We start from the raw sequence: 15,417 nt of genomic DNA, 5'->3' as shown, positions 1-15,417 counted from the left end.
GAGGAGGACAATACTGTGGAAGGTGAAGGGGGGGCAGAGGAGAACAATACTGTAGAAGGTGAAGAGGGGGGCAGAGGAGGACAATACTGTGGAAGGTGAAGGGGGGGGCAGAGGAGGACAATACTGTGGAAGGTGAAGGGGGGGGCAGAGGAGGACAATACTGTGGAAGGTGAAGGGGGGGCAGAGGAGGACAATACTGTGGAAGGTGAAGGGGGGGGGCAGAGGAGGACAATGCTGTGGAAGGTGAAGGGGGGGGGCAGAGGAGGACAATGCTGTGGAAGGTGAAGGGGGGGGGCAGAGGAGGACAATGCTGTGGAAGGTGAAGGGGGGGGCAGAGGAGGACAATGCTGTGGAAGGTGAAGGGGGGCAGAGGAGGACAACACTATGGTGGTTGAGGGGGGGCAGAAGAGGACAATACTGTGGAAAGTGAAGGGGCAAAGGAGGACAAAACCGTGGAGGATGATGTAAAAGGGGGGGAGCAGAGGACACTACTGTTTGGAGGGAAGCCGTTGATGTGAAGGGCAGTTGAGAACAGTGTTGGGGGGGGGGGGGTGACAAGAAGGGGGATTCAGAAGACTACTGTGAACTACGATCTGAATTGTGGAAAAACACTGATGTAGGAATGAGATATAAGGTGGGGGTTGTGATGTGAAAATCTGAGACATCACACAAACATACACTTCAAACCACTTGCTGGCAGAAAAATATTCTGACCAGACTGAGTTTTAATTTGATAGCCCTGCCATAGTATGTATCTTGTTAAAAAAAAAATTATCCTGCTTGCTGTTAAGCTGTTTATCTTTGAACTCATGCACACTATTCGATTTTCTGCAGATTTTTTTCTTCAGATTTACCAAAACCATGTAATATGAGGTCAAACCTTGGGAGTGCCTATTTATATGCAATCAGACAGGCCCTCCCACTACTGGTACATGGTTTGGGTAAACCTCTGCAGAAGATCTAATAGTGTATGGGGCTTTAGGCTTCATTCACACAGCTGTATAAAAAGAAAAGCCCACACAAGTGTTTTTAATTAGGATCTGCTGCACACAGCTGAATTATTTTCAGCATGACCCGTCACATTCTTTGCATTCAGATCTATGATACAGAATACTAAATTCTACATCTTACAACGTACTTGCACTTACATGCAGAAACACACACATTTGTAAGTGCATAAATGAAGTCTAAGCATGCATGTTTACACATCTATATGTAGGTATTTTACTGATCATTAAACAGGAAGTTTTCTCCTAGAAAACAGACATGTAGTAACATTGTTAGGGAGCTGTTTGAGGAGAACCCCGTCTCCGAAATGAATATACGGCGTGTACACACCATCAGAACAGACATCCCCACACAAAGGCGCGCCCCCCCTCCCACGCTCTCTCAGCCGGCGTCTCTCCTGGAAAGGCCGCGTTCTATGTGTGATGTCGCTTTATTTTTTAAAGGCAACCAGCAGCCAATGAACGGACGCCTTGCTTTCCTCGGCAGCCAATCGTCGCGCATGTTATTGTTTGGCGTCCCGCTCCTCCGTCGAATACAGGACGGCCGTTATTACGCCTCAGCCTGTTTCCTCTCACTCTGAGAACAATTGGCGCCTTCCTGCCTAGCTCTGTTCCCCGCGCAGTGAGCATCCCCGGGCCTGTGTCTCCTGTATGTCCGCGCCATGCCTGAGTTTCTGCAAGACCCGTCCGTCCTCACCAAAGACAAGCTGAAAAGTGAGCTGGTGGCCAACAGCGTGTCTTTGCCGGCCGGGGAGCAGCGCAAAGAGGTCTACGTGAAACTCTATCTACAGCACCTGACAGCCCGCAACCGCGGCACCCCCGACTTCTCCAGCGATGAGGAGAGGGAGGCCACTCCGGTGCGGGGCAGAGGGCGCCCGCCTGGACGGGTGAGTAACATGGAGGAAGGCTTTATACTGACTTCTGCAGGTCCTCCGGGACAGCACGCCGTAACCTATAGCAACCAGGCCGAGGCACGGCCACCAATCATACCGGAGACTGAGCTGTACGCGGGCCGCTATTGGTTACTGCTGTCTGTGATGACGGGCCATTGCTTTGTTTACTAACTCTGTGTACTAAGCTCCTTACTGATCGCAGGCCTGAGCGAGGAGAATGAATGAAGAAATGAATGGGATTGTGATGTTGGCTCCTGATTACTCCTAAACACGCTTTCTTCTACCAATCCAGGCCTCTATCAGCCTATGTCAATGGGAGTCCTCGTTGTCTGATTACTACTCTATTGTCCTCCTGTATTGTTTATGTACTCAGGTTAGCTTTACTAAGTGGGATCAGAAATGCTATTTATGTTCTACGTCATAACAACCACCAATATTCGCTGATCAATACCAAAACAAGCCACACTTACAACTTGTGTTGGGCTATAAATATAGTTCATGGCATTTACTCAGCTGTCAGAACCCTTTGTCGGAAGAGTGTCTGAAGTACTTGTTTTTCTAGCATTGGGGTTCAGGATGTATAGTGCAGGTACAATCACATGGAGGGGAGGCGCAGTTAGCCGTGAGTCAGGTAAAGGGGCGGGTATGAGTGGAGGCTGTTACACTTGTCTGCTACTATTGCGAGCCCCAGCTGTATGCCCTGAGGGCTGCATTCTGTATCATCTGGTACTGTACGTCGGCTAGTGTAATAGAGCTCCCTCTGTAGGAATTGGCCAGAAAGTTCCCGCCTTTTTTCTTAATCTGATAATTTGAGAATGTCTGTTCTCCATGACTGTGCTTAGGAGACAGCAATTATGTGCACCAAACGCTTCGTTTCAGGCTCCGTTTTCACCTGCCTTGGTTGGGTTTTATACTTCCGGTGCTGCAGTACCAAAGATATATATATATATATATATAATTTTTTTTTTCCTTCAGTGTCATTTTGTATGAAAGTAGAACATGTAATTTTGCGTGCATAGCAGTTTACTGGAAGATGCTTACACAGTTAAAGCGGCGTTCTGCCTGGGGGGGGTGGGCAATTAAGTCAGCATCTTCAAATTACTGTAGCTGCTGACTTTTAATATATGGACACTTACCTGTCCAGGAGCCCGCAATGTCGGCACCTGAAGCTGATCTTCTGATCCATTCTTGAGAAGGGAACCAGGAAGTGAAGACTTTCGGCTTCACTCCTGGTTCCCTACTGTGCGTGCACGAGTCGCGCTGCATGTTCGGAATGGTGTCTTCTGGGACCTGTGTCTTTCCCGGAAGATGTTGGGAGGGAGGAGAGGTCAGACATTGCATAGATCACCGTAGAAAGTGAGGCGATTGTTGCCCAGAAGTGGGAGCAAATACCTGGCTTTCACAGGTATCTGCTTCACCCCCCCCCCGAAAGGGGCCAAATATGACACCGGAGGGGGGAATCCAATAAGCGGAAGTTTAATTTCTGGGTGGAACGCTGCTTTAATATTGTAAGCTCTAAGGAGCAGGGCCCTCTTATTCCTACTGTATTGTAATTGTACCGTTTGCCCTCCCATATTTTAAAGTGCTGTGCAAAAAGTTGGTGCTATATAAATCCTGAATAATGGTAACAAAACCCGGGCGTCAGGTCGCATTTGCGACTAGAATTAGCGCCCCCCCCCGGCGTGATTGCGTTTGGCCGTTACCCCGGTGGCCGGTAATTGAGGCCTTCTGCTGTCCTATGATTCCTTCTGGAATCCGGCACCCTCTTGTGGTGGCCGTTGGTATGACAACCAGCAATGCTAATGGAGCTTCCCCTGCCTGTTTTTTTTTATTGCCTGCCTATCTCCTTCCTTTTATTTAGAACCCCTAAACGTATATATATTTTATTCTAACACCCTAGAGAATAAAATGGTGGTAGTTGCAATTCTGTCTGTCACACCGTATTTGCGCAGCGGACTTACAAGCGCACTTTTTTGTGGGACAAGAATTTTTATTTAATAAAAAAAAAAAAGACAACAGTAAAGTTAGCCCAATTTATTATTTTTTTTTTTTTAATATTGCGAAAGATAATGTTACGCCGGGTAAATTGATACCCAACATGTCACGCTTCAAAATTGCGCCCGCTCATGGAATGGCGACAAACTTTTACCCTTTAAAATCTCCATAGGCGACGTTTAAAAAATTCTACAGGTTGCATGTTTTGAGTTACAGAGGAGGTCTGGGGCTAGAATTATTGCTCTCGCTCTACCGATCACGTCAATGCCTCACATGTGTGGTTTGAACACCACTTCATATGCGGGCGGTACAGGGCGAGTAAAATTATTTTTATTTTCTTTAACTTTTTATTTTTTTCACTGTTCTTTAAAAAAAAAAAATATTGTCACTTTTATTCCTATTACAAGGAATGTAAAAATCCCTTGTAATAGAAAAAAAGCATGACAGGTCCTCTTATATATGAGATCTGGGGTCAGAGAGACCTCAGATCTCATATTTACACTAAAATGCAATTTAAAAAAAAAATTGTCATTTGAAAAAAATAATAAATAAAAATGTTCTGCTATTGGCAATGACTTGGAGACAGGTGGGGGGCTGGGGGCGCTATCTTCCCCTCACTCGTCTCCATGTCAGGCCAGGGACAGGTCCGGATCGCCATTACCGACCTGGCTCCTAACTTTTTTTAGCTGGCTCCTAGATTCCAAGCAAATTTGTCAAGCCCTGGTGTACAGTAATGTGACCATCTTAAGGCTAGGTTCACACTTCTGCAGGTGAGAACTGCATGTAAATCGTATGCTTTCCCGCATTTAAAAAAAAAAAAAAAAAAAAAAAAGCGCTGCTGTTGGCAGACACGAGGGTGTGCTATTTCAAATGACCTTCTCGTGCACTGGAAATGGCAGCGTGTGTGACAGTGCTGGGAACCGCCTATCACTGTGTGGGTTTTCCTGCAGCTGTGATTATTTTTTATTTATTTTTTTTGGAAAAGGTGCAGTGACCTTTTTCCTACCAAAAGAAACTGGCTGTACTGACATGCACACAGGCCAAATGTTGTTGTGTTTTTTTTTTTTTTTTTTTTTTTTTTTTTTTTTTTTTTACGGCCAATGTCTCTCTAGATTCGGCTCGTGTGTACCCGGCTTTACGTAGGTGCAATGAATGGGCTGCTGTGCCAATGCGGCTGCAGGGAAAACCTGGTATGGTATGAACCTAGTCTTAGGGTTTATTCACAGCAGCTGCTATGTTACTACACGGCTGGTGTGCAATGTAGCAGGTTCACTACAGTGCTGATGCTCAGATTGCAGTGTGTCACGTTGTTGGCTTTTTTATTTTTTACAAACTTTACTGAAATGTCACACAGTGGCATTATATTAAAGGGTAATGCGACTTTTGTGTGGGGGGGAAAATGGCAAATCAGAAAATATAGCATATACAATTGCGACACAATTCATATTGTATATGAATGTTATTAAAATTGCCTTTCCTTTTCAATTTGCAGCTGCTGTCATTTTCTGAAAATCCAATATGGCTAACTGGAGGTGTTCTGTACAAAGAATGCGTACAGAACGGCCCCCAGAAAGATTTCCCGCTAGTGTGATTGGCTCACTGATTTTCTCAGAAGTCTTCACTAAGATACAAGTCAGATATAGGGCACCCTTGCAACAAAAATTTCATTTTTGGTGGGATACTCCCAATAGGAACATGTCTAAAAGGATACGGACCCAGCAGCTTTCCTCATTAGTGTCCTGCAGGTGCACAGCTGATTGATAATTAAACCACTCCCATTAGATTAATTTTCCACATGGACACAGGGATTTCTTCAGAATAAGGCTAGGTTCACATTGCTGCGATGCGGGAACGCCGCGAATCCGCAGCGTTTTCCCGCATCGCATACCTCCCGCCGGCAGTTCACACTGCCCTATGCGGACGGCTGGGGGTGTCAATGTTATGTTAATGACACCCCCAGATCCGTCGGCATATCGCAGTGCGATCTGCCGACTCGCACAGGAATCGGATCGCATGGTGTGAACCCCCATGCGATCCGATTCCGTTGCGGACCCAAAAAAGGGTCCCGTGCGAGTTTGCTGCGGGACCGCTGCGAGTTCAGCCATACTATCTGTATGGCTGAACTCGCAGCGCTACGGAGATCGGATGTGATTTGCTGTGCGAATCACATCCGGTTCTCCCCCCGCAGCGGTGTGAACCCAGCCTAAAGCCAGGTTCACATTTGTACGAAAAACGCTCCGACATTGGAGCTCATGTGACGTTTGAAAATCAATGTTTTCCTATGGGAGCCGTCTTAACTGGTCCGACAGAAGTCGGTCCAACTTTGAAAATGCTCCCTGCACTACTTTGATCCTACTTCAGCCCATTGAATATTGCCGAAGTCAGATCGGCATGCAACTTGTGTTCTGATGAACTTGAAAGGCAATATCTCATACACTGCTGGTGCAGCTCTTGCATGCTTTTTCCATCTTGGACATTCAGCATTGGCATACAATTGGACAATAGAAGTTAAAGGGATGGTAAAGGTTTAATTTTTTTTTTTTTTTTTTTTTATATAAAAAAAAATCACCATACTTCCACTGTGCAGTTTGTTTTGCACAGCGGCCCATATCCTCGTCTTCTGGGCTCCCTCTGCGGCTGTTTCGGTTCCTCCCCCGCAAGAGCTAACCCCCCCTCTGGGAAGCGCTCTTCCCAAGGGGGTTTGCTTGTGGGCATGCTCCCATGTGATACATTTGGCCCGCTTCATTAATTTGATTGACAGCAGTGAGAGCCAATGGCTGCGCTGCTATCATTCAATGAAGAGCCCACGAGCTGGGAAAGCAACGCGTGATCGCACCCACAGAGATTCGGGGCTCAGGTAAGTAAAACGGGGGCTGGGGACGGTCGGAGAGTGCAAGTTGTTTTTTCGCCTTAATGCATAGGATACTTTAAGGTGAAAAAACACAAAGCTTTACAACCCCTTTAATGTATGTATAGTTAAAACATATTTTTTTCTGTTTGCTTTGGATAAAGTAGGGAAAGAATAACCAATTCAATAGCGGGCACTTAGACCCCTTTCCTGCCCAGGCCATTTTTCAGGTTTCAGCGCTGTCACACCTTGAATGACAATTGCGCGGTCATGCTACACTGTACCCAAACAATTTATTTTTATCATTTTGTTCCCACAAATAGAGCTTTCTTTTGATATTTGATCACTGCTGGGTTTTTTATTTTTTGGGCAAAAAAGACCAAAGATTTTGAAGGGGGGGGGTAGTTTTTCTGTTTATAAAATTAAGCTTTTCTACTTCACTGATGGACATCATTGATAAGAGACATCTGGCTGGCATTAGTAATGGGCACTGGCATATTTTATGCACTGTGTGGCATACCTGGCCATCCATCCGTGGTGGTCCAGTGTGGGCATCCACGGGGGTGCTATGCTAATGATCAGCGCAGGCCCCCCCATCAGGAGAGCCACCAGTTGGCTCTCCTCTACTCGTGTCTATCAGATGTGAGTGAGGAAAAGCCAATACACAGCTTTTCCTGTTTACACTGGGATCAGCCATGATTGGACACGGCTGATCACATGGTAAAGAGCCTCTGTCAGAGGCTATTTACTGAGAGCGGTGTGCCAGACTGACACACTGCACCACCGATTGCTACAGGGCCACGCTGGTAGTTATCTTGACTGACAGTCAGGATAACTGAACCACTGCCTGGCTGTCATTTTGCTATATTTTTATGAAATTTAAAATACATTAATAATTGAGTTTATTCCGCATGAAATGGAGCTTAGTTGTGTGGCATGAGGCTGTATATTCTGTAATAGTTACATTTTTGGTAAACTCATTCAATGAATCCAAGCTCTGCAAGCTGAGATGACATGCATTGCATTGATGTATTCACAGTAACCATGAGATAAACCAAAGTTCATGAATATTCCTTGATCCCATTGTTTTGCAAATCTATGTACACTACAAACTGTATGATTAAATCTGTTCTGATATAGTTGTTTTACTAACCTGGCGGCTTATTTTAAATAACAAGCCTTTATTTTGTTTGCATTAAAGATTCTAACTACCAGCAAGAATAAGTCCTTACGTTTTTAGGGTCCTTTCACACAGGGCGGATCAGTGCTGATCTGCCCCGTGGATATCCGCTTGCTCAGCGGGGATCGCTGAAGCGATCTCCGCTGAGCAGGAAGATGACAGGTCCATCTGTGCCCACTGCGCAGGGACAGACCTGTCACAGCGCCGCTCTCCCCTATGGGAGATCGGGCGACGACGGACCGCGGTGTCCGCCGTCCCCCGATCCGATGACGGTTGGAGAAATAGCTTTTTCCTCCATCAAGCTTTTTCGGAGCGGGTCGGATGTCAGCTGACTTGTCACCGCTGACATCCGATGCTCCATAGACCTCTATGGAGCATCCGTTCAGGTCCGCCTGAAAAACTGACAGGCGGACCTGAACGGATCGGTAGTGTGAAAGGGGCCTTAAAGAGCACCTGTCATTTCAGATCCATCATGGCCATGCCTGTTAGCAGGCATCTACTCACCTGCAGCCGCCATGTCCCCTTTACCATACTGTATCGCCATTAAAGTGAATGAGACTGTTGGAGTCAACAGTGGGTCACAGGAGGAGCCCGAGAGGACAGTTGCTCATTTAAATCAAGCCTTTTTACTAGTGTTTTTAAATTGACTTAATTTAAATCAAATCCACCCTGCGCCAAACTTCGGTACTCAATAGGGGACGCTTTAACATCTTTTACATTATTATGTGTTTAGAGTTAGAGGCGGTCTTGGGCTAGAATTTTTGCACTTGCTCTAATGTTCTCCGTGATACCTCGCATGTGACATTTGAACGTTGTTTACGTATGCTTCTGCATGCGGGGACGGGCTTTAATTTTAATTTCTTTACACTTTCCCTTTTTTTTTTTTTTCTTGCACTTTATTCCTATTACAAGGAATGTAAACATCCCTTGTAATAGGAATAGCGCGTGACAGCCTGACAGGTCCTCTTTATGGAGAGATGCGGGTCTGTAAGACCCCCAAATCTCTCCTCCAGGCTGGTAAGCCTGAGATGAAAGAAAACGAACAAGCTCAGGCTTTCGTGACGAGTCCCTGGCATAACGTCGCACCCGCTCCCTGGCAATCTGACTTGTTGGCCCATCTGTCCCTCTGATTTCTCTATGACATTATTCCAGCGCCGGTGGATTCCTTCTCTGGCTTGCCAGGAGAAGCACGGGAGGGATGTTCCCTCCCCCCGAAGAAAGATCAAGCGGCTAAACAGCTGCTAGGATTGTTCCTGTTTAGAGAATCGCCGGCTGAAGAAAAATCCGAATGATGTAGCTGCAGGCATCATTCAGATATCGCCACTGAAAGCCCAGGACATCATCAGACTTGGTGTCTGTATCACTGGGGAATTTTTCATTTTTTTTTTTTTTTCATGCTTCCAGTCCCAGAAGTTCAACCTGTAAATTAGAAGAAATTCTCTCAAAGTGAGGGAACTATTTGACAACTGTTCCCATTGGAAGATATCCCCTTACTCACATTCAAGCAGTTTTTGTATCCCCTTACAATTTATGGGAAGGTAAAAACTATTTGAAGGAGGTCGAATCCACCTTTTAGTGAATTCCCAAGGACCTCAGAAACATCTCAAACTGATGCCAATTGGCACAGATCCTAACTCATACTTGCATGTTACACTGCTGTTACATGTTCCGCTGTTATATTAACCACTTGACCACTGGGCACTTAAAAACCCTTAATAACCAGACCAATTTTCAGCTTTCGGTGCTCTCGCATTTTGAATGACAATTACTCAGTCATGCAACACTGGACCTATATGAAATTTTTGTCCTTTTTTTCACACAAATAGAGCTTTCTTTTGGTGGTATTTAATCACCGCTGGGTTTTTTATTTTTTGTGCTATAAAGGAAAAAATACCGAAAATTCTGTAAAAAAATTAATTTTTCTTTGTTTCTGTTAGAAAATTTAGCAGATTAGTAATTTTTTCTTCATAAATTTTGGCCAAAATTTATACTACTACATATCTTTGGTAAAAATAAGTACAAATTGGTGGATATTATTTGGTCTTTGTGAAAGTTATAGAGTCCACAAGCTATGGTGCCAATATCTGAAAATTGATCACACCTGAAGTACTGACGGCCTATTTCAATTCTTGAGACCCTAACATGCCAGAAAAGTACAAATACCCCACAAATGACCCCTTTTTGGAAAGAAGACATTCCAAGGTATTTAGTAAGGGGCATGATGAGTTTTTTTGAAGTTGTCATTTTTTCCCACAATTCTTTGCAAAATCAAGATTTTTTTTACTTTTTTTTTTTTTTTTTTTTTTCACAAAATTGTCATTATCAGGTTATTTCTCACACACAGCATATGCATACCACAAATTACACCCCAAAACACATTCTGCTATTACTCCCGAGTATGGCGATACCACATGTGTGAGACTTTTACACAGTGTGGCCACATACAGAGGCCCAACATGCAGGGAGCGCCATCAGGTGTTCTGGAGCACCCAGGACAATTCTGACATTTCTCTCCTACATGTAAAAATCATCATTTATTTGCTAGAAAATTACATAGAACCCCAAAACATTATATATGTTTTTTAGCAAACACCCTGGAGAATACAATGGTGGTCTTTGCAACTTTTTATCTCGCACGGTATTTGCGCAGTAATTTTTCGAATGCTTTTTTTTGGAAAAAAAAAACAGTTTTGGGCTTAAAAAAAAAAAAACACAGTAAAGTTAGCCCAATTTTTCCATAATGTGAAAGATGAAGTTACGCTGAGTAAATGGATACCTAATATGTCACTCTTCAAAATTGCACACGCTCGTGGAATGGCGCCAAACGTCGCTACTTAAAAATCCCCATAGGCGACGATTTAATTTTTTTTTTTACTGGTTATATGTTTTGAGTTACAGAGGAGGTCTAGGGCTAGAATTATTGCTCTCGCTCTAACGTTCGCAGCGATACCTCACATGTGTGGTTTGAACACCGTTTTCATATGTGGGCGGGACTTACGTATGCGTTCGCTTCTGCATGCGAGCACATGGGGACAGGGGCGCTTTAAAAAAAAACATTTTTTTTTTGTTCATTTTACTTTATTTATTTTAGTTTGACATTTTTTTCCCCAAAAATAATTTTTTTGATCACTTTTATTCCTATTACAAGGAATGTAAACATCCCTTGTAATAGGAATATGGCATGACAGGTCCTCTTTACAGTGAGATGTGGGGTCAATAAGACCCCGCATCTCACCTCTAAGCTGGGAAGCCTGAAAAAAAAAAAAGATTCTTTGATCGTATTAGCGATTCGGTAGAAGCACCGGAGGGCGGCGGGAGGGGGGGGGGATGTCTATGGCTGGGTATCTCAGAGTATGGCGTTGCAGAGTGTTGCAGAGTGTTGCAGAGTGTTGCAGAGTGTTGCAGAGTGTTGCAGAGTGTTGCAGAGTGTTGCAGAGTGTTGCAGAGTGTTGCAGAGTGTTGCAGAGTGTTGCAGAGTGTTGCAGAGTGTTGCAGAGTGTTGCAGAGTGTTGCAGAGTGTTGCAGGGCGTTGCAGGGCGTTGCAGGGCGTTGCAGGGCGTTGCAGGGCGTTGCAGGGCGTTGCAGGGCGTTGCAGAGCGTTGCAGGGCGTTGCAGAGCGTTGCAGGGAATTGAGGGGTTAATTTTCGGTGAGCAGCGATGTGGGCACTGCAGATGCAGCCCACATCGCTGCTGACACCGATCTCTTCCCCCTCCGCTGTACCGATCGGTACAGAGAGGGGGAGGGAGGAACCGGCATCATAACATGACGCCGGTTTGTTTACAAGTGATCACTCCGTCATTTGACGGAGCGATCACGTGGTAAACGGCCGCGCTGAGCGTCCGTTTACCGTGATTCGTGATGCGCCGGGTCCACTGGACCCAGCGGTCACGGATGCTCTCGGGGCGCGCGAGAGCAGAATTCTGGGAGGCCGTTAATTAACGGCCTCTCAGAGTTAAACAACCGCCCTGAAGCCGTTAATCGGCAATGGGCGGTTGTTAAGTGGTTAATGATTAGATTGAGTAGAATCATCTGACTTGTGGTCAATGTTACAGGTGATGCTGGTGATGTCAGTGTCACCCATGTTGGCAGACAATGTATGTTCTGTCATTTGTGGTGTTTGTTTTTAATTTTTTTGTAACTATGCTGCCAGGTAGGTCTGTTTGTTTTTTAAAAGTGATAATTTGGCAATATGAGGTACAAATGATGACAAACCTGTAGAATTGTTATTAGCTGCATGAAAATGCAATTAAGGTGTAAGCTCTTGGTTCAGCATGTATCTTTATTTTCAGAATAGAAATCTGTAGAAAAGACCTAGTGGCTTATTGGGCTTGCCTCATTCTTGCTCTGATTAAGCCATGAAAGCAATAACAAACAGTGATGCTTGCCAGGTCATATTTTATGGTCAAATCGCTCATTACCCAGTGTCTGTCCATAACAACCTCTATGGGGGCCAATGAATACGTACATGAACATGGTTATGCCCAATTTATTTTAACCACTTACCCACTGGGCTCTTAAACCCCCTTCCTAACAGACCAATTTTCAGCTTTCGGTGCTCACATTTTGAATGACAATCGCTCAGTCATGCGTCATGCAACACTGTACCTATATGGAAATTTTTATCCTTTTTTTTTTTTTTTTTTTTTTTTTTTTTTTTTTTACACAAATAGAGCTTTTGGTGGTATTTAAAGCAGGGTTCCACCCTAAAGTGGAACCTGCGCTGATCGGATCCCTCCCCCCCCCCCCCCCCCCTCCGGTGTCACAATTGGCACCTTTCAGGGGGGAGGGGGGTGGAGATACCTGTCAAAGACAGGTATTTACACCCACTTCCGGGCATAGACTCCCGTGGGAGTCTACGCCATTTCCTGTCCTGCCGCGCTGTCTGCTGGGACACACACGGGTCTCAGTGACAGCGCAGAGAATTCCTATTGCGCTGCGCGACTCGCGCATGCGCAGTAGGGAACCGGGAAGTGAAGCCGATTCACTTCCTGATTCCCTCACCTAGAATGGTAGCGGCAGCAGCTGAGGGCCGATCGATCGGCCTCGGCATCGCTGGAACCCAGGACAGGTGAGTGTCCATTTATTAAAAGTCAGCAGCTATAGTATTTATAGCTGCTGGCTTCTAATATTTTTTTTTTTTTTTTGGTGGAATCCCTCTTTAACCACTTACCAACTGCCACACGACGATGTACATCCCTTTTTTTTTGAAGAGGGATATCGCAGAAACGCCAGCAGCTGCTGCCACAACTGAGGTGTCCATCTCTTCAGGTGGCGTTTCAGTAAATGATCATGGTGGTCACTGCGGCTGGAGAGGTGCCATCCCGCTGCTCTCCCATGCTGCTTACCAGAGCCATCAGTGGAGGCGATCGGGTCCTATCACTTGCTTGGTATGGAGATGAATGAGGCTAAGATGGCCCCCCCACCCGTTTCCATACCATAGCAGGGTGGAAGCGACATCATGAGTAGCGCCCGTATATGAAAACGGTGGTCGAACCACATATGTGAGGTATCGGCGCGATCATTAGAGCGAGAGAAATAATTCTAGAACTCAAAACCTGCAACATGTAGAATTTTCTTAAACGTTGCCTATGGAGATTTTTACGGGTAAAAGGTTTGATGCCATTCCACGAGCGGGTGCAATTTTGAAGAGTGACATGTTGGGTATCAATTTACTCGGCGTAACATTATCTTTCACAATATAAAAAAAAAATTGGTCTAACTTTACAGTTGTCTTATTTATTTTTTTTATTCAAAAAAGTGAATTTTTTCCAAAAGTGCGCTTGTAAGACCGCTGCGCAAATACGGTGTGACAAAAAATATTGCAGTGACCGCCATTTTATTGTCTAGGGCAGCCTTTCTCAACCTTTTTAACACAGAGGAACCCTTGAAATAGTTCTCCGGGCTTGAGGAACCCCTGCTAAAAATTAGAAATCTACAACTCATGATACATTAGTGTGATGGTCAGTGGGAAGAATGGTCCTTACACTTGTGGTCATTTGGAAGAATTAACTCCTTACAGATAGCTAAAAAGATCAATGGTGTCAGTGGGAACTTATCTGTGAGGCAGAAATTGCCCATTGCTGAAGGAACCCTTAGCAACCTCTGGAGGAACCCTAGTTGAGAATCACTGCTCTAGGGTGTTAGAAATAAAAATGTATAATGTTTGGGGGTTCTAAGTAATTTTCTAGCAAAAAATAGTGTTTTTAACTTGTAAACACTGAGTGTGAAAAAGAGGCCCGGTCCTTGGGTGGTTAAGCACCCCTGGGTTTTTTTTATTTTTTTGCGCTATAAAAGAAAAAAAGACCGAAAATTCTGTTAAAAAATGCATTTTTCTTCGTTTGTTATAAAATTTAGCAAATTAGTGATTTTTCTTCATATGTTTTGGGCAAAATTTATACTGCTACATATCTTTGGTAAAAATAACCCAAATTGGTGTATACTATTTGGTCTTTGTGAAAGTTAGAGTCCACAAGCTATGGTACTAATCTCTGAAAATTGATCACACCTGATGCACTGATGGCCTATCTCATTTCTCGAGACCCTAACAAGCCAGGAAAGTACAAATACCCCCCAAATGACCCCTTTTTGGAAAGTAGACACTCCCAAGGTATTTAGTTGGGGGCATGGTGAGTTTTTTGAAGTTGTAATTTTTTTCCCACAATTCTTTGTAAAATCAAGATTTTTATTAATTTTTTTTCCACAAAATTGTTATATTAGCAGGCTATTTCTCACACACAGCATATGCATACCACAAATTACACCCAAAAACACATTCTACTATTCCTCCTGAGTATGGCGATACCACATGTGTGAGACTTTTACAGCGTGGCCACATACAGAGGCCCAACATGCAGGGAGCGCCATCAGGCGTTCTTGGAGCGTAAATTACACATAATTTCTTGACTACCTCTTGCACTTTTGAAGGCACTGGAGAACTGGGACAATGGAAACACCCCAAAAAGACCCCATTTTGGAAAGAAAACGCCCCAATGTGTAATCTGAGGCATGATCAATCTTTTGAACATGTCATCATTTATTTTTCTACAAGTTTTTGGAAAAATGTGTAAAGAAAATGAAAACGCCTAGCATGTACATACCAAAAATTACACCCCAAAATAGATTCTCCTACTCCTGAGTATGGCGATAACACGTGTGAGACTTTTCCACAGTGTGGCCACTTAGAGAGGCCGAACATGCAGGGAGCACCGTTGGGTGATTTAGGGGCATACGTTTCAAACCTAATTTGACTACCTATTACACGTTTGTGAGGCACTGTAGTGGCATGGATGAGAACTGATGTGGGATGACTGAGTAAGGTTAATTGTGGATGGGATGGATGGGCGAGGATGGATGGCTGGAATGGGCACTACACATCTAGCCCACAGCGCTGCTGTCACGATCTCTCCCCTTGCACTGTACAGAGAGGGGAGAGAGAAACCAGACGTGACGCCGGTTTGTTTACAAGTGATTGCTCCGTCATTTGACGCTATTAG

The 15,417-nt window shown here is 44.6% G+C and overlaps 1 protein-coding gene across 8 annotated transcripts in view; it reads left to right on the top strand.

Moving 5' to 3' along the window:
• The first annotated feature begins 1,501 nt into the window (after positions 1-1,501).
• The window catches only part of TMPO (thymopoietin), a 52,893-nt gene continuing 38,977 nt past the window's right edge, over positions 1,502-15,417 (top strand). For 2 of the 8 annotated variants that reach the window (XM_077472026.1, XM_077472024.1), the window contains exon 1: positions 1,503-1,894. In XM_077472026.1, the coding sequence (XP_077328152.1) occupies positions 1,670-1,894 (225 nt within the window). In that variant the 5' untranslated portion in view covers positions 1,503-1,669. Of the gene's footprint in view, positions 1,895-15,417 lie in introns of all 8 variants that reach the window. The other 6 variants (XM_077472027.1, XM_077472028.1, XM_077472030.1 and 3 more) reach the window with 5 other exon arrangements.

This window comes from Lithobates pipiens, unplaced genomic scaffold (genome assembly GCF_037356315.1).
Source record: "Lithobates pipiens isolate NorthernLeopardFrog02 unplaced genomic scaffold, aLitPip1_a1.2 Scaffold_8, whole genome shotgun sequence".
In the NCBI taxonomy this organism is placed as follows: Eukaryota; Metazoa; Chordata; class Amphibia; order Anura; family Ranidae; genus Lithobates; species Lithobates pipiens.
This window is presented reverse-complemented; position numbering and strand designations above follow the sequence as displayed.